General features: G+C 45.5%; 1 protein-coding gene across 1 annotated transcript in view; it reads left to right on the top strand.

The window, feature by feature from the left end:
* Positions 1–19,985, top strand: part of CAPZA1 (capping actin protein of muscle Z-line subunit alpha 1) — a 53,530-nt gene extending 33,545 nt beyond the window's left edge. Inside the window, 5 exon segments of the mRNA NM_001280282.1 lie at positions 4,054–4,133; positions 4,732–4,810; positions 15,441–15,512; positions 17,905–17,967; positions 18,353–19,985. Of these exon segments, the coding sequence (NP_001267211.1) occupies positions 4,054–4,133; positions 4,732–4,810; positions 15,441–15,512; positions 17,905–17,967; positions 18,353–18,493 (435 nt within the window). The 3' untranslated portion in view covers positions 18,494–19,985.
* The last annotated feature ends 452 nt before the right edge of the window (positions 19,986–20,437 follow it).

Genomic DNA, 20,437 nt, shown 5'->3' with positions numbered 1-20,437 from the left:
GTTTTTCTTTTTTTCTTTCTTTTTTTTAAATTAACCTTTTAAATTAATTTTTTTTTTTGTTTGTATTTTTACCCAGATCTAAAAGGTCTTTGGTTTGGACGTGGAGAAAAAATGGTATACTAAGATTGTTGAGAGAGCTATTGCTCATATTTACGGCTTTTTGATATAGGCATTTTTACACAAACTACTTCTACATAGTTTAGATGTTTATATTCGGTAATCAAAACTATTAGAACTAAACAATTGGCTGGACATGGTGGCTCATGCCTGTAATCCCAGCACTTTGGGAGGCCAAGGTGGGCAGAAACTTGAGGCCAGGAGTTCGAGACCAGCCTGGCCAACATGGTGAAACCTTTACTTAAAAAATACAAAAAGTAGCTGGATGTGGTGGTGCACACCTGTAGTCTCAGCTACTCAGGAGGCTGAGGCACAAGAATCACTTGAACCAGGGAGGTGGAGGTTGCAGTGAGCTGAGACCACACCACTGCATTCCAGCCTGGGCAACAGAGTGAGACTCTGTCTCAAAAAAACAAAAAACAAAAAAAAACCAAACAATTTTTTTTTAATCAGGAGTGATTTTCTTTTTGTTGTTGTTTTTGTTGTTGTTGTTGTTGTTCTTTTGTTTTTTGAGACTAAGTCTTACTCTGTCACCCAGGCTAGAATGCAGGGGCACCGTGTCGGCTCACTGTCACCTCCATCTCCTGGGTTCAAGCAATTCTCCTGCCTCAGCTTCCTAAGTAGCTGGGATTACGGGTGCCCACCACCACACCTGGCTAATTTTTATATTTTTAGTAGAGACAGAGCTTCACCATGTTGGCCAGGCTGGTCTCGAACTCCTAACATCAGGTGATCCAGCTGCCTCGGACTCCCAAAGTGCTGGGATTACAGGCGTGAGCTGCTGCACCTGGCCTAATTTTCTTTTACTCCCTCTCGACTGTAAAAATAGATAAATTTGGCTTTATTATTTTTCCTTTATAAAATTATGGCATATTAAGAAAAATATTGATTAGAATATTTTTTATTTTTAAATTGACAAAAATATGATATGTACAACGTGATATTTTGAAATATGTATACATTGTGGAATGGCTATATTGAGCTAATAACATGGATTTCTATACATATTTATCTTTTTTTGTTGTGGGAAAATCAGCAATTTTCACTAGAATATTTTAAATATACAATGATGATGAATTACATGGCAGTCTAGAATACAGTTAAGAGCACCTACTTTGAAGCCTTACTAACTGGTTTGATTCCTGGCCCTGCCAATTAATTAGTTGTATGACCTTAGGTAAATTACTTAACATCTCTGTGCCTCAATTCTTTGACTGTAAAATGGAAATAATTGTTTTTATCTCATAGAGTTGTTGTGAAGATTTAATGAATTAGTAATATATGTAATATATGCCTGGAACAGTGCCTGGCACAAAGTAAGCTCTACATAAATGTTAGATGAATGTTAGGCTAGGTGTCATTATGTTTGATTTTTTTTTTTTTTTTTTAATGAGAATACCCATTATGGTGGACTGGACAAGTATAGAATTCCTGTTGGGAAGCCAGTATTGCAAAGGGGAGACATGATAGACTCCCATTTAGAAATTGACTGTTTAATCCTAAATATACTTTGAATTTATTGTTTGTTACCTGTTCAAAGTTTGTCACTACCCATTCTTAATTTGGAGAGCTCCAGCACCAAATAACCCTACTGTGTCCTTAGCTATCAAATGACCTACAGAAAGTCATGGAATTGTTGTGATGGTGTCTGCTGTATATAAGTATCCTATGTCTGTGTCTTCAGCTGACCTGCTTAGTAGTCCGTAATTTCATCTCCTTATTCCCTATCACATTTTCTACATAGTATGTTCCAAACATTTTTCATTGTCCTCTGACAGGCATCTAATCCCCCATGTTTTGTAAGGATTGAAACTGACAGAAATTTTTTTTTTTTTTTTTTTGAGACAGAGTCTCACTCTGTCTTCCAAGCTGGAGTGCAATGGTGTGGTCTCGGCTCACTGCAACCTCCCCTTCCTGGGTTCAAGCGATTCTCCTGCCTCAGCCTCCTGAGTAGCTGGAATTACAGGCGCCTGCCACCACACCTGGCTAATTTTTGTATTTTTAGTAGAGACGGGGTTTCACTATGTTGGTCAGGCTGGTCTTGAACTCCTGACCTTGTAATCCGTTCGCCTCAGCTTCCCAAGTAGCTACGACCACAGATGCACACCACCATACCTAGCTAATTTTTCTCTGTGTGTGTTGTGTGTGTGTAGGGACTACAAGGCATGAGCCACCAGGCCCGGCCTATTTCTCCTTCTTTGTCTGCCCTTTCCACCTTGCCCTTTCTCCCTCTTCTCCACTTTTTCCCTTCTCTCATCTCTCTCTGCATCACCACCACGTCAGTACATATTCTTTGCCTGCTAATGCCATTTCCTCTATCTACTTCTGAACCCTTTAATTTTTTACTTTAGTCTCCATTCTACAGAAACTGCTCTGAGTTTACTAATGGTTCCTGAGTTACCTGGTCCAGTGTCCTTTTCCTTGTCCATGACTTCCGAATGGCATTTCACACTGAAGCCAATCAACCACATCTAGAAATTATCTTTTACTTAGGCTGCTGTCAGCAACCCCTAATTTTTTTTTTTTTTAGAGATGGAGTTTTGCTCTTTTTGCCCAGGCTGGCGTACAGTGGCATGATCTCAGCTCACTGCAACCTCCGCCTCTCAGGTTCAAGCGATTTTCCTGCCTCAGCCTCTCTAGTAGTTGGGATTACAGGTGCCCACCACCACACCTGGCTAATTTTTGTATTTTTAGTAGAGATGGGGTTTCACCATGTTGGCCAGGCTGGTCTTGAACTCCTGACCTCAGGTAATCCCCCTGCCACAGCCTCTCAAAGTGCTGGAGTTACAGGCGTGAGCCATTGTACCCAGCCCCCTAATTATTCTTACTCTATACTAAGTTCTTTTTTCCCCCTACCTTTGTAAATGTTCCCCCAAAGTTCATAATTCATTTAATGCAGGTAAAGTAACACAGACTTCGGTGTCACAAAAACAGTGGGTTTGGATTCTACCTTTACCACTTCCTGAGTGACCTTAGGCAAGAAGCTTTGTGAACTTCAACTTCTTATCTGTAGATAACACTGTATTTCATCAGATTTATTAGAGGAAAAAGAAAATACATGTAAGAACATATTTTGTGGACTATAAAGCACTATTTTTTTTTTCTTACTTTCCCTTGGTGATTGCATTTCCATTCACCTCTCCCACACTAAAGAAGAGTTAGTGTTTCTAACTACTAACTAGACATCTCCATCTGTAATTTCCAGTTTGTTAATGACACCACCATCTTTTTAGTCACTCTTGAGTTCCTTCTTTCCTTTGCCCATCATTTGCAATATACTGCTAGACTTTGATTGTACTTCTACATTCTGTGTGCAACTCTTCCTTTCCATTCCCATTAATATAACTCTGACTTGTTGCCTAGATTAATCCTGTGGCCTCCTAACCAAGCTTCAGCTTTTCTTCGTTTTATCTTGAATACCAGTATTGATTATTCTCCCACAATATTAGTTCTAGTCATGTTTTGCTGTCTCTCCATTGCCTATAGAATAAAATCTTAAACTTCTTACTTTACATCTACTATTACATGACCTAAATCTACCATCCTGTTTTGTCTTTCATTAGTCCACTTCACACACACCCTTTAAACCTGACAGTCTTGTTCACTGAACAAGTCCTTAGTTTCCTGTCTTGCCTTTATTTTCAGTCTCTGCTTATCAGAATCTCATCTGTCTTGTATGACCCAGCCTAAATGGCACCCGCCTTGTACCCCAAACCAAGAGCAGTATTTCCCTCTGTTTTCATTGTATCACTGTCTCTGGTAGAACCTAACATGTTCTGCTTTGTTTTCATATCCCATGTGCACTATTGTGTTCTAAGCTCATTTTATGTGATTCTTTGTCTCCCCCAAGGATTTAACACTCTGCTTTTGTACAATGCATGTTGTTTAAATTAAAAGTGTTTGGAGTCTTTAACTATTTTTTTTTCCCAACAATAGGTTTATGCTAAAACTATCGATGGGCAACAGACTATTATTGCATGTATTGAAAGCCACCAGTTTCAGCCTAAAAACTTCTGGTAAGAAGTAGATATTCTCTTCTATTTACATCTGAAAGAAACCAGCAGTTGAGACTTGGTTTTTAATCCAACTAGCTTGGAATAATTATTTAACTTACAGACTTCAGTTTTCCATCTATAAATGAGGGATTTAGATTCCTTACAGTTCTGAGGTTTTATAATTATATTTTCCTTTAAAAGTTACTCTTACTTTGAGTGAGAACAAGTGATTAGTAAAGTGCCCTGTTGAAAATCTGAGTTTTACTTGGCTTAGGGTTACTGCTACTTGAGTTAATTGTGTAACTCAGCAGCCTATTCATCTGATTTTGGAAGAGCCTCCCATGAGCAGAATAGGCATGGTTTTCCATTTCAAGGGAAAAAAGGAAAAATGAAAGACAAAATAACTTAGAAAAGGCTTATGGTCAGGCCACTTAGATCCAGACTTATATTTGAGTAGACAGAGCTTTGGGTTTGCCAAACTGGAAATGACAGTTTCTCTCTCTCTTTTTTTTTTTTCTTTTTTTGCACCCCTCTTTCCCAACTTCTGTACCTCAGTGGCAAATCACCTCTTTCTTGTGCTTATTGCTAATTCTGCAATGTTGTGTGTGTGTTTTAATAGGAATGGTCGTTGGAGATCAGAGTGGAAGTTCACCATCACACCACCTACAGCCCAGGTGGTTGGCGTGCTTAAGATTCAGGTGAGATTCCAACATGTTTATAGACTTAAAACTTCACATCTTTAAAACATGTGCAGGTTGCTTTGGTATTAAATAAGGACCAAGTATGTGTAGATGCAAAGGGAGACTGATGGCAGTGAATAGAAATAGAAGCCTCCTTCTTGGGGTGGTAAACAGAGAGAGCTATTCTGAGTTGATAAAGGATAGTATGTAGAGTGTATGGCAACATGGTTATTGTTATTTTTCCTTCAAAGGTAACATAAGATATAACTAGGAATTATCAAACAGCAGTTTTAGGAAAGATTTAAAATTAATAATAATAATTATTATTATTTTTTGGGACAGAGTTTCACTCCATCACCCAGACTGGAGTGCAGTGACGTGATCTCAGCTAACTGCAACCTCCACCTCCCAGCCCAGGCTGGGTTAATTCCTAAAAATTATAACTAGAGAGAATGGCAGGTGTTTTGGAATATAAATAGCCAAGCAGAAGTAGATTGATTGATTGATTGACTGATTGATTGATTTTTGAGATGGAGTTTTGCTTTTTTTTTTTTTTTTTTTTCCAAGGCAGAAGAATTTTTCTTAGTACAGAACAAAATGAAAAGTCTCCCATGTCTACCTCTTTCTACACAGACACAGCAACCATCCGATTTCTCAATCTTTTCCCCACCTTCCCCCCTTTCTATTCCACAAAACCGCCATTGTCTTCATGGCCCGTTCTCAATGAGCTGTTGAGTACACCTCCCAGATGGGGTGGTGGCTGGGCAGAGGAGCTCCTCACTTCCCAGTAGGGGCGGCCGGGCAGAAGCGCCCCTCACCTCCGGGACGGGGCGGCTGGCCGGGCGGGGGGCTGACCCCCCACCTCCCTCCCGGACAGGGCGGCTGGCCGGGCAGAGGGGCTCCTCACTTCCCAGTAGGGGCGGCCGGGCAGAGGCGCCCCTCACTTCCCCGACGGGGCGGCTGGCCCGGCGGGGGGCTGACCCCCCCACCTCCCTCCCGGAGGGGGCGGCTGGCCGGGCAGAGGGGCTCCTCACTTCCCGGTAGGGGCGGCCGGGCAGAGGCGCCCATCATCTCCCGGACAGGGCGGCTGGCCGGGCCGGGGGCTGACCCCCCCACCTCCCTCCCGGACGGGGCGGCTGGCCGGGCGGGGGGCTGACCCCCCCACCTCCCTCCCGGACGGGGCGGCTGGCCGGGCGGGGGGCTGACCCCCCACCTCCCTCCCGGACGGGGCGGCTGGCCGGGCGGGGGGCTGACCCCCCCACCTCACTCCCGGACGGGGTGGCTGGCCGGGCGGGGGGCTGACCCCCCACCTCCCTCCCGGACGGGGTGGCTGGCCGGGTGGGGGGCTGAACCCCCACCTCCCTCCCGGACGGGGCGGCTGGCCGGGCGGGGGGCTGACCCCCCCACCTCCCTCCCGGACGGGGCGGCTGGCCGGGCAGAGGGGCTCCTCACTTCCCAGTAGGGGCGGCCGGGCAGAGGCGCCCCTCACTTCCCCGACGGGGCAGCTGGCCCGGCGGGGGGCTGACCCCCCCCACCTCCCTCCCGGAGGGGGCGGCTGGCCGGGCAGAGGGGCTCCTCACTTCCCGGTAGGGGCGGCCGGGCAGAGGCGCCCCTCTCCTCCCGGACAGGGCGGCTGGCCGGGCGGGGGGCTGACCCCCCCACCTCCCTCCCGGACGGGGCGGCTGGCCGGGCGGGGGGCTGAACCCCCACCTCCCTCCCGGACGGGGCGGCTGGCCGGGCGGGGGGCTGACCCCCCACCTCCCTCCCGGACAGGGCGGCTGGCCCGGCAGAGGGGCTCCTCACTTCCCAGTAGGGGCGGCTGGGCAGAGGCGCCCCTCACTTCCCCGACGGGGCGGCTGGCCCGGCGGAGGGCTGACCCCCCCACTTCCCTCCCGGAGGGGGCGGCTGGCCGGGCAGAGGGGCTCCTCACTTCCCGGTAGGGGCGGCTGGGCAGAGGCGCCCCTCACCTCCCGGACAGGGCGGCTGGCCGGGCGGGGGGCTGACCCCCCCACCTCCCTCCCGGACGGGGCGGCTGGCCGGGCGGGGGGCTGACCCCCCCACCTCCCTCCCGGACGGGGCGGCTGGCCGGGCGGGGGGCTGACCCCCCACCTCCCTCCCGGACGGGGCGGCTGGCCGGACGGGGGGCTGATCCCCCCACCTCCCTCCCGGACGGGGCGGCTGGCCGGGCGGGGGGCTGACCCCCCCACCTCCCTCCCGGACGGGGCGGCTGGCCGGGCGGGGGGCTGACCCCCCCACCTCCCTCCCGGACGGGGCGGCTGGCCGGGCAGAGGGGCTCCTCACTTCCCAGAAGGGGCGGCCGGGCAGAGGCGCCCCTCACCTCCCGGATGGGGCGGCTGGCCAGGCGGGGGGCTAACCCCCCCACCTCCCTCCTGGACGGGGCGGCTGGCCGGGCCGGGGGCTGACCCCCCCACCTCCCTCCCAGACAGAGCGGCTGGCCGGGCAGAGGGGCTCCTCACTTCCCAGTAGGGGCGGCCGGGCAGAGGCGCCCCCCCCACCTCCTGGACAGGGCGGCTGGCCGGGCAGGGGGCTGATCCCCCCACCTCCCTCCCGGACGGGGCGGCTGGCCAGGCGGGGGGCTGATCCCCCCACCTCCCTCCCGGATGGGGCGGCTGGCCGGGCGGGGGGCTGACCCCCCCACCTCCCTCCCAGATGGGGCGGCTGGCCGGGAGGGGGGCTGACCCCCCCACCTCCCTCCCAGACAGAGCGGCTGGCCGGGCAGAGGGGCTCCTCACTTCCCAGTAGGGGCGGCCGGGCAGAGGCACCCCTCGCCTCCCGGACGGGGCGGCTGGCCAGGCGGGGGGCTGACCCCCCCACCTCCCTCCCGGACGAGGCGGCTGGCCGGGCAGAGGGGCTCCTCACTTCCCGGTAGGGGCGGCTGGGCAGAGGTGCCCCTCACCTCCCGGATGGGGCGGCTGGCCGGGTGGGGGGCTGACCCCCCCACCTCCCTCCCGGACGAGGAGGGAGGACGCTCCTCACTTCTCAGACGGGGTGGCTGCCGGGCGGAGGAGCTCCTCACTTCTCAGACGGGGCGGTTGCCAGGCAGAGGGTCTCCTCACTTCTCAGACAGGGCGGCCGGGCAGAGACACTCCTCACATCCCGGACGGGGCGGCAGGGCAGAGGTGCTCCCCACATCTCAGACGATGGGCGGCCGGGCAGAGACGCTCCTCACTTCCCAGATGTGATGGCGGCCGGGAAGAGGCGCTTCTCACTTCCTAGATGGGATGGCAGCCGGGCAGAGACGCTCCTCACTTTCCAGACTGGGCAGCCAGGCAGAGGGGCTCCTCACATCCCAGACGATGGGCAGTCAGGCGGAGACGCTCCTCACTTCCCAGACGGGGTGGCTGCCAGGCAGAGGCTGCAATCTCGGCACTTAGGGAGGCCAAGGCAGGCGGCTGGGAGGTGGTTGTAGCGAGCCGAGATCACGCCACTGCACTCCAGCCTGGGCGCCATTGAGCACTGAGTTAACGAGACTCCGTCTGCAATCCCGGCACCTCGGGAGGCCGAGGCTGGCAGATCACTCGCGGTTAGGAGCTGGAGACCAGCCCGGCCGACGCATCGAAACCCTGTCTCCACCAAAAAAATACGAAAACCAGTCAGGCGTGGCGGCGCGCGCCTGCAATCGCAGGCACTCGGCAGGCTGAGGCAGGAGAATCGCGCAGGGAGGTTGCAGTGAGCTGAGATGGCAGCAGTACCGTCCAGCTTCGGCTCGGCATCAGAGGGAGACCGTGGAAAGAGGGGAGAGGGGAGAGGGGAGAGGGGAGAGGGGGGAGGGGGGAGGGGAGAGGGGAGAGGGGAGAGGGGAGAGGGGAGAGGGAGCTCTATCTACCACACAGTCCTTCCGAGTTTTGCTCTTATTGCCCAGGCTGGAGGTGCAATGGCGTGATCTCGGCTCTTTGCAATCTCTGGCTCCTGGGTTCAGGTGATTCTCCTGCCTCGGCCTCCCGAGTAGCTGGGATTACAGGCATGCGCCATCACGCCTAGCTAATTTTCTATTTTTAGTACAGGCGGGGTTTCTCCATGTTGGTTAGGCTGGTCTCGATCTCCTGACCTCAGGTGATCCACCCGCCTCGGCCTCCCAAAAATGCTGGGATTACAGGTGTGAGCCACTGCACCTGGCCCAGAAGTAGATTTTTAATGCTGATGTCAGGGTAGACAGGCAGCTGAATAAGATAGCTGTTAACTCATTTGATGCCTGTCTGGATTGAAGTTTAATATCTAGCAGAGGTTTGACTTTCTAAACTCAGGGTGATTTAATATTTAAGCCTCACTAACTGTAAGGTCAGAATAGGTACAGGTAACCGAGAAGATCAGTACCTAATCGTACCTGTATTATATTATGTGAAGCTGTGCTTTAACAACAATTACCAAGAGTTGTCTTTTTTTTTTGAGGAGGAGGAGAAGGAGGAGTCTCGCTCTGTCGCCCAGGCTGGAGTGCAGTGGTGCAATCTTGGCTCACTGCAACCTCTGCCTCCTGAGTTCAAGCAATTCTCTTGCCTCAGCCTCCCAAGTAGCTGGGATTACAGGCACACACCACCACGCCCAGCTAATTTTTGTATTTTTAGTAGAGGTGGGATTTCACTATGTTGGCCAGGCTGGTCTTGAACTCCTGACCTCAGGTGAGCCACTGTGCCCAGCCAAGAGTTGTCTTTTTTAATGCTCTAATTTAATCAAGTGCATAGGTAATAAATTCTGTAAAAGTAAATCTGCTCTTTTTATATATACCTATAGCTTCCTGCAACAAGTAGCTCCTGGCCATAGGAGCATGCCCAACTCAGGTGAGACAGGCTGATGTTGAGTTCACAGCTCTAGGAGAAGCCCTCAGTGATATGTAAGAGTTGATAGATAAATATGGCAGCTTCCTCAAGTAGGACAACTTTGAAGCATGTTCTGTTTAGACTTCCGGAGCCCAATACCCACAGCTGTAACCTGCTCATAAACGTACCTCTAAGGCTTCCTTCCCTTCTGTGTCCCACTTCTTCTGTCCCCTACTATAGCTTTGTGAGATTCGCTCCTGAATAAACTGCTTTTTCTCTAATCTTTGTCTTGGGGTCTCCTTCTGGGAAGGTGCAACCTAAGACAGCATACTGTTCTGTTTCTGTTAACAAAATATCTTAGTAGCCTAACACTCTAGATCTCTTGTAACTGTGGCATTAGCATTAACTTCCTAGAACCATGGTATCAGCATTGTAGAAGCTTATTGTAAATTTTGTGTAAATAAATTTTACTTTGTTTCTAGATGGAAACAGCCATTTGTATTTTAGCTCTGCCAGTGCAAACCTATAAAATAAGAGCACACATCACAAAGGGTGATAATTTATGGTAAGATTCAAAATACAGCCCAGTGTACAGACCCACATTTAAACCTTCTTAAGCACAGATTGAGCACACTTTTGGGGAAAGCTTATTTCATTTACATATCTTTTAAATTTTGGAGTGAGAATTATTTGGAAAAGTCATTAAGATATTTAGCCTTTCAGGCTAGTCTATAGGCAAAAACATCGTTCTGAGAAGGCAACAATATCTGAGGATTTATGTTGATGACAATCATGTTGAAATTTGTGTTAGTTAATTGAACCATTTTCATATTAGCAGATGAGACCTAGAAAAGGTCTTAGAACACATAAGTTTTGAGCTTAATTTCTTTCTTGAAACGGTGTATCTCAACTCTGTCACCTAGGCAGGAGTGCAGTGGTGCTTTCATAGCTCACTGCAACCTCAAACTCCTCAACTAAATGATCCTCCCACCTCATCCTCCCAAGCACCTGGTGCTACAAGCACATACCACTGTACCTGGCCAACTTTTTTTATTTTTTTGTAGAGTCGGGGTCTCACTATATTGCCCAGGCTGGGTTAATTTCTAAAAATTATAATAACATTAGTGTATTAGGTAATGAAATTAATATTTTTTAGAATTTTTCCTTTTTTTTTTTTTTTTTTTTGAGACAGAGTCTCGCTCTGTTGCCCAGGATGGAGTGCAGTGGCAGGATCTCGGCTCACTGCAAGCTCCACCTCCCAGGTTCATGCCATTCTCCTGCCTCAGCCTCCTGAGTAGCTGGTACCACAGGCTCCCGCCACCATGCCTGGCTAATTTTTTGTATTTTTAGTAGAGACAGGGTTTCACTGTGTTAGCCAGGCTGGTCTCGAACTCCTGACCTTGTGATCCGCCTCCCTCAGCTTCCCAAAATGCTGGGATTACAGGCGTGAGCCACTGCGCCTGGCCCTAGAATTTTTCATTGAGATCAAAAACAGTGAGGCTTATTGACCTTACCCTATATTCCTTTCCATGTCCTAATTAAAAAACATAACAGAAGTTCAAACTAATTGTATAGTCTTTATTCTCGAACAAAAAGAATGTGCTCTGCATACCTCCTCTCTTTAGACAAGTTCTGAGAAATACAGAAGTTCTTGTTTCTTCTATGGCCAGATCTGTTGTTTTTCTTTAAAATATCTCCCATCCTGTTTGTAATAATTCCCCCCTGCCCCCTTTTTGTTTTGTTTTGTTTTTTGAGATGGAGTCTTGCTCTGTCGCCAGGCTGGAGTGCAGTGACACGATCTTGGCTCATTGCAACGTCCGCCTCCTGGGTTCAAGCGATTCTCCTGCCTCAGTCTCCCAAGTAGCTGGGTGTACAGGCGCATGCCACCACGCCCAGCTAATTTTTTGTATTTTTAGCAGACACCGGGTTTCACTGTGTTAGCCAGGATGATCTTGATCTCCTGACCTCGTGATGCGCCTACCTTGGCCTCCCAAAGTGCTGGGATTACAGGCGTGAGCCACTGCACCCGGCTCATTCCCCTTTTGAATGTTCTTTTCAGTCCCTGAACCTCTAGTTTTTTTAATGAAAAAACAAACTTTTAATGAAAAAACAAACAAAACTGATATTTGATTGTGACCTACTTGTATTTTAAATATTCTTATCTATTGGGATTTTAACCTTTATATGTCATCATCATTTAGCCCAGTCTTTTTTGCCCACATCTTTGCTGTTCTGATTTTACATGTAAGTATTAGTGGTTCTTATTATCACCCTTCTTTTCCATTGGATTCTCATCTTGTCTCCAGTGGATTCCAGTCTCTCTCTGTTGCCCAGGCTGGAGTGCAGTGGTGCAATCTCAGCTCACTGCAGCCTCTGCCTCCTGGCTTCAAGTGATTCTCCTGTCTCAGCCTCCCAAGTAGCTGGGATTATAGGCACCCGCCACCATGCCTGCCTAATTTTTTTTGTATTTTAGTAGAGACAGGGTTTCACCATGTTGGTCAGGCTGGTCTCGAACTCCTGACCTCAAGTGATCTGCCCACCTCGGCCTCCCAAAGTGCTGGGATTAAATGTGTGAGCCACCATGCCTGTTCTCAGTAGATTCTTATATTGTCTTTTCTTCTTTAACCTCTTAGAAAGCCAAAAGGTAAAATTTCAGGGTTTAGAGAGGGTATGGAAAATCTAGCTTCTCTTGCCCATCTGGATAGAGCCAGCTGTTTGTCCTCATTCAAGAAGATACTTGCCGGGCACGGTGGCTCACGCCTGTAATCCCAGCACTTTGGGAAGCCAAAGCAGGGGGATCATGAGGTCAAGAGATCGAGACCAGCCTGGCCAACACAGTGAAACCCCATCTCTATTAAAAATACGAAAATTAGCTGGCCATGGTGGCACGCACCTGTAGTCCCAGCTACGTGGGAGGCTGAGGCAGGAGAATTGCTTGAACCCAGGAGGCAGAGGTTGCAGTGAGCCGACATCAGCCACTGTGCTCCAGCTTGGGCGACAGAGCGTGACACTGTCTCAAAAAAAAAAAAAAAAAAGATACTTATTTTTGTCCTTTAAACAAGGATAGGTAGGGGGTTCTTGTTGTCCAGGGAAGTCTTTTTGTTGCAAATAGCTTTCTGCCTAGATGAAGCTTGACTGTTAGTTATGCCCTTCTAATGATATCCACAAAGAGTAAGCCCCTGCTGAGACACTATTTCTCCCCAGATCAAGGAATTTCTAACTTTTCGACAAAACATAGCATTGGGAGGTATTACATATGTTGGATAGCTCTGGAATTTGACCTAATTCAAATCCTAGCTCCTCCTCTTACTAGGTGTGTGAACATGGATAAGTTATTGTTTAATAACTGCCTCAAGGCAAACTTCAGCTTCCTCAGCTGTAAAATAGGGTTAGTCGTAGTCCTCATCTCATAGGAGTTTTTGTAAAGATTAAATGTGGTGGCCGAGCGCAGTGGCTCATGACTGTAATCCCAGTACTTTTGGGAGACCGAGGTGGGTGGATCACAAGGTCAGGAGTTCGAGACCAGCCTGGCCAACATGGTGAAACCTCGTCTCTACTAAAAATACAAAAGTTAGCTGGGCGTGGTTGCGGGTGCCTGTAATCCCAGCTACCTGGGAGTCTGAGGCAGGAGAATCACTTAAAGCGGGGAATCGGAGGTTGCAGTGAGCCGAGATCGTGCCATTGCACTCCAGCCTGGGCGACAAGAACAAGACTCTGTCTCAAAAAAAAGGATTAAATGAGGGAATATAAGTAATAGTGAAGTGTTTGCACAGTGTCTAACACATAGTAAAGGCTTAATAAATAATAGCTCCTACAGCTAAGATTACTGAGTAAGTGAAATGAAGTAAGTGAAGATTACTGTTCTTCTCTTTTCCTTTTCTGCTTTATCCCTCAAAACATTCTGTTTTGTTCAAATATCTCCTGGTAGCATAGACTAGATGTCTTTGTTTGGGGTTTTTTTTTGTTTTTTTTTTTTTTGTTTTTTTTTTTTTTTGAGACAGAGTCTTACTCTGTCACCCAGGCTGGAATGCAGTGGCATGATCTTGGCTCACTGCAACCTCCGCCTCCTGGGTTCAAGCAATTCTCCTGCCTCAGCCTCCCAAGTAGCTGGGATTACAGGTGCCTGCCACTACACCTGGCTAATTTTTTTTGTATTTTTAGTAGAGATGGGGTTTCACCATGTTGGCCAGGCTGGTTTCGAACTCCTGACCTCAAGTGATCCGCCCGCCTTGGCCTCCCAAAGTGCTAGGATTACAGGCATAAACCACCGCGCCCGGCCTTGTTTCAGCTATTATAACACAATACCTTAGACTGGTATACCTTAGCAGAAATACCTTAGCAGAAATTTATTCCTCATACTTCTGGAGACTAAGAAGTCCAAGATCAAGGTGCTGTTAGATTCAGTGACTGGTGAGTTCTGTTTCTCATAGGTGACACCTTCTGCATTCTCACGTGACAGAAGGGGTGAACACTGTCCTCATGAGGTAGAAGAGTGGCAAGAGAGCTTGATTGAGCCTCTTTTAGAACGGCACTAATCCCTTGAAGGCTTCATCCTCATGACCTAATCGCCTCCCAAAGGCCCCTCCTCTTAATATTATCCCATTGCATATTGGTCCAACATAAGAATTTTGGGAAGGTACCAACATTAAAATCATAGCACTAGATAAATGGCATTACCTGGACTATTGTTCTGGCATTATGTCTCCAATAGCAGCTCCTTCGTTTTATTTTCTTCATAGCACAAGTATAATCTTTCTAAAACATTCCTTTTCCTGTGTGTCTCCTATAATAGGATAACATCTGCATTCTTTTTTTTCCCTAAGATGGGGATCTTGCTATATTGCCCAGGCTGGTCTTAAACTTCTGGCCTCAAGTGATCCTCCCGTCTTAGCCTCCTGAGTAGTCTGAATTCTTAACATGGTTTATAAGGTGCTTTGTTCTTCACAGTCTGTGTTTCCACTTCATAGCAATGTCTCCTGCCACACTCCTTTTTTACACATATTCATATGCAGTGAGTTCTTTGTTCTTCTCCAAATTAAACCAGTTATACTCCATTCTGTTATACTTTTTTATCTCCTTGGTGTAGATGTCATTCTCTACCTGTCTACTTAGGTGACAACTACTGTTTTCAAGATCCTATTCAAATGCACAAAAGGATACCCTCATCCTATTGTGTATGACCAATTAGTAGCCTTGTCAAGGTGACTAAACCTATCTTAAGTTGCCAAAACTTAACCTAAAATGTCATTGACTTGTTAGTCTCTTCTCCTTTTTGCTAATTGTTTGCATAATTGTAGCACTTCACTTTACCTTACATATTCAGAACTACTTTTATCTTACTTTTTAAAAATATCTGATTTACCAATAAAATATTTGTTTTTCTGTCCTGTCTTTAACCCTCAATGTGACTTTTCCTGTACCTGGTCAGTTCTGCTTACCAATATTGATGATAATGTATATGGAGAAATGTGCCAAATATTAGGTATGAGGATCCATTAAAATTCCTTGGTTTTCACAGAGAAAAACTAATGTTTAATAACTTTAATTATTTTAATATTGTTAGGAGTGGGATCTCATTTACCTTTGTATTCACAATGCCTAGCACAGTGCTTAGAATGTGAAAAGCATGTAATAAATGTTTCTTGAACTTAATAATCAGTTTTCCTTGCTAAGGAAAAAGCGTTCTTAAACTTAAGTGTTCTGTGGATTAATTAACCACCATTGTGAATTACCACTGCTTATATTAATTATTTGTTCAGAGTTGGTAAAATGGCTCATCAACTTAAAGATAGCTTAAAGCATGGATTTGTGTCCTAAATAACAGGTTTCTCTATGAACTTCCCCTAAAAAGGCTCAAACATTGTCTCACACAGGTTCACTATTATGAAGATGGCAATGTTCAGTTGGTTAGTCATAAAGATGTACAGGATTCACTAACTGTTTCGGTGAGTATGGAATATTTAGTGTCTGTCTTACTCATGTCTCGTTTTTCTTTAAAAAATTAGTTTTGATCCTGAGTGCCGATTCTGCCAGTAGAAATTCAGTTTGCTTTTAATGTTTTGATTTTGGCCACTTCTGTTAGTGCCTCTTACCACCAACCAGCATATATTAGTTCACAGTTTTTGACTCGCAATATTGATTATGACTTTAGACAAATGTCCTTCTTAGTCGCTCTCTCAATTGTAATAGTTACTCAAGGACAGCAATACCTTCAATCAATAAATACCAAGAGCAAGGAAAGTTTACCAAACTGCATCCTATAGGGCTGCATTTATATCATTAGAGAAACAACACTTTTAGGAGTATTCAATTAGAATGTTTTGTGGTTTGGTGGTGGTGGTCTATTTGAGACAGGAACTCACTCTGTTGCCTAGGCTGGAGTGCAAGGAAGGACATGATCACAGCTCACTGCAGCCTTGAGCTCCCAGGCTCAAGCGATCCTCCCACCTCAGCCTCCCAAGTAGCTGGGACCACAGGTGCATGCCACCATGCCCAGCTAATTTTTTTATTTTTGGTAGAGATGAGGTCTCTATGTTGCTGAGGCTGGTCTCAAACTCCTAGACTGAAGTGATCCCCCTGCCTCAGCCTCCCAAAGTACTGGGATTACAGGTGTGAGCCACCATGCCTGGCCACTATTGTGTTCTATACCTTGAAAGAAGAGACATGATTTGTTCTTGCATTTCTTTGATAGTCTCATTACTTCTTTAAGTTCTTAGAAGTTATTGAGTACCCCCAAAGAGTTTTTGTTTATGTGTTAGATCTATCAATGTTTACCTCACTAAAAATTAAAGCTGAGAAGTGTGGGCCGGGAGTGGTGGCTCACACCTGTAATCCCAGCACTTTGGGAGGTCGAGGCAGGTGAAAGCTTGAGCTCAGGAGTTCAAGACCAGCCTGAGCAACACGGTGAAACCCTGTCTCTACAAAAAAAATATAAAAATCAGCTGAGTTCCGGTAGTCCCAGCTACTTGGGAGGCTGTGGTGGGAGGATCACCTCAGCCCAGGAAGGTTGAGGCTGCAGTGAGCCAAGATCGTGCCACTGCACTTCAGCCTGGGTGACAGAATGAAACCCTGTCTCAAAAAGAAAGAAAGAAATAAAACTAAGAAGTGTTAAAACTATTCGTTAATTAAAAATAATGATAACAAACCCATTACTTGTTAATAAGTAACATCTTTGTGAATATATTTTCCAAATCAAAAGAAAAAAATAGTGGGAAGAATGGCATTAGTCTGTGTCTTCACAAATTGTGTATTAAAAGATGGCGGACTTTATTGTGATATTAGTTGTTTTTTGCTTGTTTGTTTGTTTTTTGAGATGAAGTTTCGCTCTTGTTGCCCAGGCTGGAGCACTGTCTTGGCTCACTGCAACCACCACCTCCCAGGTTCAAGTGATTCTCCTGCCTCAGGCTCCCGAGTAGCTGGGATTACAGGTGTCCGCCACCATGCCCAGCTAATTTTTGTATTTTTAGTAGAGACAGGGTTTCACCATGTTGACCAGGCTTGTCTTGAACTCCTGACCTCACCTGCCTCGGCCTCCCAAAGTGCTGGGATTACAGACATGAGCCACTGTACCTGGCCTCTGCTTCATACCTTTCATTATCCCTGAAAGTGATAAAGTCATCACACATCATGTAGTTTCTAGGAAATCATACACACATTACAGAGTGAAAGTGAAACAGGCAAATAACTTTGTGTTAGTATTATTATGAAAGTAGAAAATAGTTTTGACCTCATAGTCTGTCTTAGGACTGCAGCTCTAGATATTAAATCCTACCCTCTTCCCTTTAATTCTTTTGTACTTAATGGTAACAGGAAGAGGGAGATTCATTTCATTTTAGACTTGAACCACGTAGTACAAAATGTGATTGGCTAGTTTAACATCATAAGTGGCAAATAAAGGCATATGTGAGCTTATGTATATGACTGATGTGTCCAAGGGCATTGTTCATACCATTTTAAACCAGAAATATTTTCAAGGCGTCAAGGTTTCAAGACTTGATGATGTCTTTTGGGCGTACTGTGGTAGAGTGGAAACAGCATGGGTTTTTTTGGTGAAGACCTAATTTCAGATCCCATCTTTATCATTCAAAAGCTGTATAATTCTGGTCAAGTTGCTTAAGAGGATTCTGTTTTCTCATCTGCAAAATGGGGGTTATGATTATAACATAGTCTCTTCCATAGAGTTGTTGTGAGAATCAAAGGAGGGTAGTGGGCATGGGAACACTTGGAAAACTAGAAATTGTTATACAAATGTTAGTTAAGATGGACTTACTTTCAGGATCTTACTGCTTACACATTAAAAAAAAAATCTGATTTTCCCCTTCTTCCTTCCTTCATTAGAATGAAGCCCAGACTGCCAAGGAGTTTATTAAAATCATAGAGAATGCAGAAAATGAGTATCAGGTAAGAAGATTTGGAGTTAATTTTCCTAGATCTACTATCTTATTATTTCGCTGTTAGCATATTTTGTTAGGCCTTGTGTCCTTTAATGTAAATATACATGCTCTTCAGTTTTACTAAATGTGGAGACTTTGCAGACCTTCCAAGTTGGCATTCTGCTTACAGTCAGGGTTTGAGGATTGCTTGGGACTGTAGCCCTCATTTTAGAAATAATATAGGTGAACTTCTTGACCTACTTCAGAGATTGGAGAGGAGCTCATTGAAAATAATATATCCTGTCTATCCTTCCTAGGGGACTCAAGCATATCCGTTGACTATAGCATTACTTTTCTGTTCACAACCAGCCCCATTTCTGTTCAAGCAACTCATCTTCAATTATCTATTGCAGACAGCAATTAGTGAAAACTATCAAACAATGTCAGATACCACATTCAAGGCCTTGCGCCGGCAGCTTCCAGTTACCCGCACCAAAATCGACTGGAACAAGATACTCAGCTACAAGATTGGCAAAGAAATGCAGAATGCTTAAAGGCTGAATGTAGGATTCTTCAGTATGTGGAAAGACAAGGATTCAACGTGTGGTCATATGATAAATAAGTGATTTATAAACAAGAGTGATATTTTGCTAGGGCTTTCAAAGTTAACCGGTTTTCTAGCCTCATGGAATACTGTTGAACCTATAGCGTTGTCTTGATTCTTTTGTGTTCTCTGCCTTGTAATTTTCTGTTACTGCTATATCTACGTGTAAATCTTTTTGTTCTTTTTTTTTTTTTTTTTTTTTTTTGGTTAATTCTGCCACATTTAATGTTGGTGAGAGAGTGATCTATCCTAATGACATTTTACTGTTTAAAAAAGTTTCCTAGCCATGAAGCCCTGCTACTGATTTAGACAAGGTATTATGGTCATTACTTTCTACCCCTATCCTTCCAAGCACTTCTGGTACTTCAGTCGTTTTTACTGATCCACCAACACCTAAAGAGGCTATGCTACAGTCTCTAGCTAAATGGAAGACACATTCATCCTTCTCCCTCTGACTGCTTTGATCATCATTTATTGCATCTCATAACTAATTTTCTAAAGTTTGGATTGGGACTTTTCAGGTCCTTTTTGGAGGGCAAAGGAAGTGCCAGCTTCTCTGGGGAACTTGTTTTTAAATCCAAAGACTTGAACCACATTCCCTGCACATGAACATGTTTGCTTTTATCCCTTCTCTCATTGTCTCCTTCCCATGTTACTACCATTGTAGTTATAAACATCTGCATTTTTTAGAAGCATTTTACCCATTTATTTTTTTAAACATTCAAGAACTGCTGACGTACTGTGGATGTAGAGTATAAAACTTGAAAAATGCAGATGTTGAAGGAATAATAGGTATCTTGTGCTTTAATACTTTATGGCAGGATTGTACTATAAGCAAATGAATTAAACAGCTATGTAAATCATAAAGAAAAACTAAAAATGAACCAAAGTGAAAGGATAACTTCCAGGCAGTATCTTTCTATTGTAACCTGTTATTTAAGGAAATACTAGTGATTTCTTCTAAATAGGATGTAAAACTTCTTTCAAATTACTCTTCCTCAGTCCTGCCTGCCAAGAACTCAAGTGTAACTGTGATAAAATAACCTTTCCCAGGTATATTGGCAGGTATGTGTGTAATCTCAGAATACACAGGTGACATAGATATGATATGACAACTGGTAATGGTGGATTCATTTACATTGTTTACACTTCTATGACCAGGCCTTAAGGGAAGGTCAGTTTTTTAAAAAACCAAGTAGTGTCTTCCTACCTATCTCCAGATACATGTCAAAAAAAGAAAGGTGTTTGTGCTTCCGTTTTGTTTCTGCTCAGTAATATAGTCAAGCAACAGTTTGTTCCAAGTGACCCATTGAGCTGTGTATGCATTTTTGTTTATTTCAATAAAATATATTTGTATTATTTGTCCTTCATACTATCCATCCATACCACACTATCTTCTGTATCAGGTAGTCTAATAGAAATATACCTGTTTTGTTGTAAAATTGTCTGAGTCTCTCCTTTTTGATTCATCGCTTCAGCCTTGGTTCTCAAGGTAAGATACTCAGCTGTATTTGATCTTATGTTGAGAATGTTTAGGGTTTCTAAAATTGGTTTCTACCTTCAACTATTTATAGACTCTGAATATCCACAGATTTGCAAAGAACAGCTTTTTAAAGCGTGAGCAATGTCTATGGATCATACTGCTCTTCACTCAAAGACTACCCATGTTTCAAAGGGAAAAATGTAGTTGTCTTCTGTACCTGTCACTCAGAAAGCAAGGCCCAAGTACAGTTGTAGTCACTAGGCAGAAGTAGAAATGAAAGAATCCCTGCCTTAAACTTGGTAATATTTCACATTGCGTTATCTTGAAATGCTGCTTTCCTCTCCTTAGCTGGCCTAGCTACAAACTTGTGGGAGAGGCTTTTATCCTGGTTCCCAAAAGAAAACCAGAGGG

This window comes from Pan troglodytes, chromosome 1, assembly GCF_028858775.2.
Source record: "Pan troglodytes isolate AG18354 chromosome 1, NHGRI_mPanTro3-v2.0_pri, whole genome shotgun sequence".
Lineage (NCBI taxonomy): Eukaryota > Metazoa > Chordata > Mammalia > Primates > Hominidae > Pan > Pan troglodytes.
This window is presented reverse-complemented; position numbering and strand designations above follow the sequence as displayed.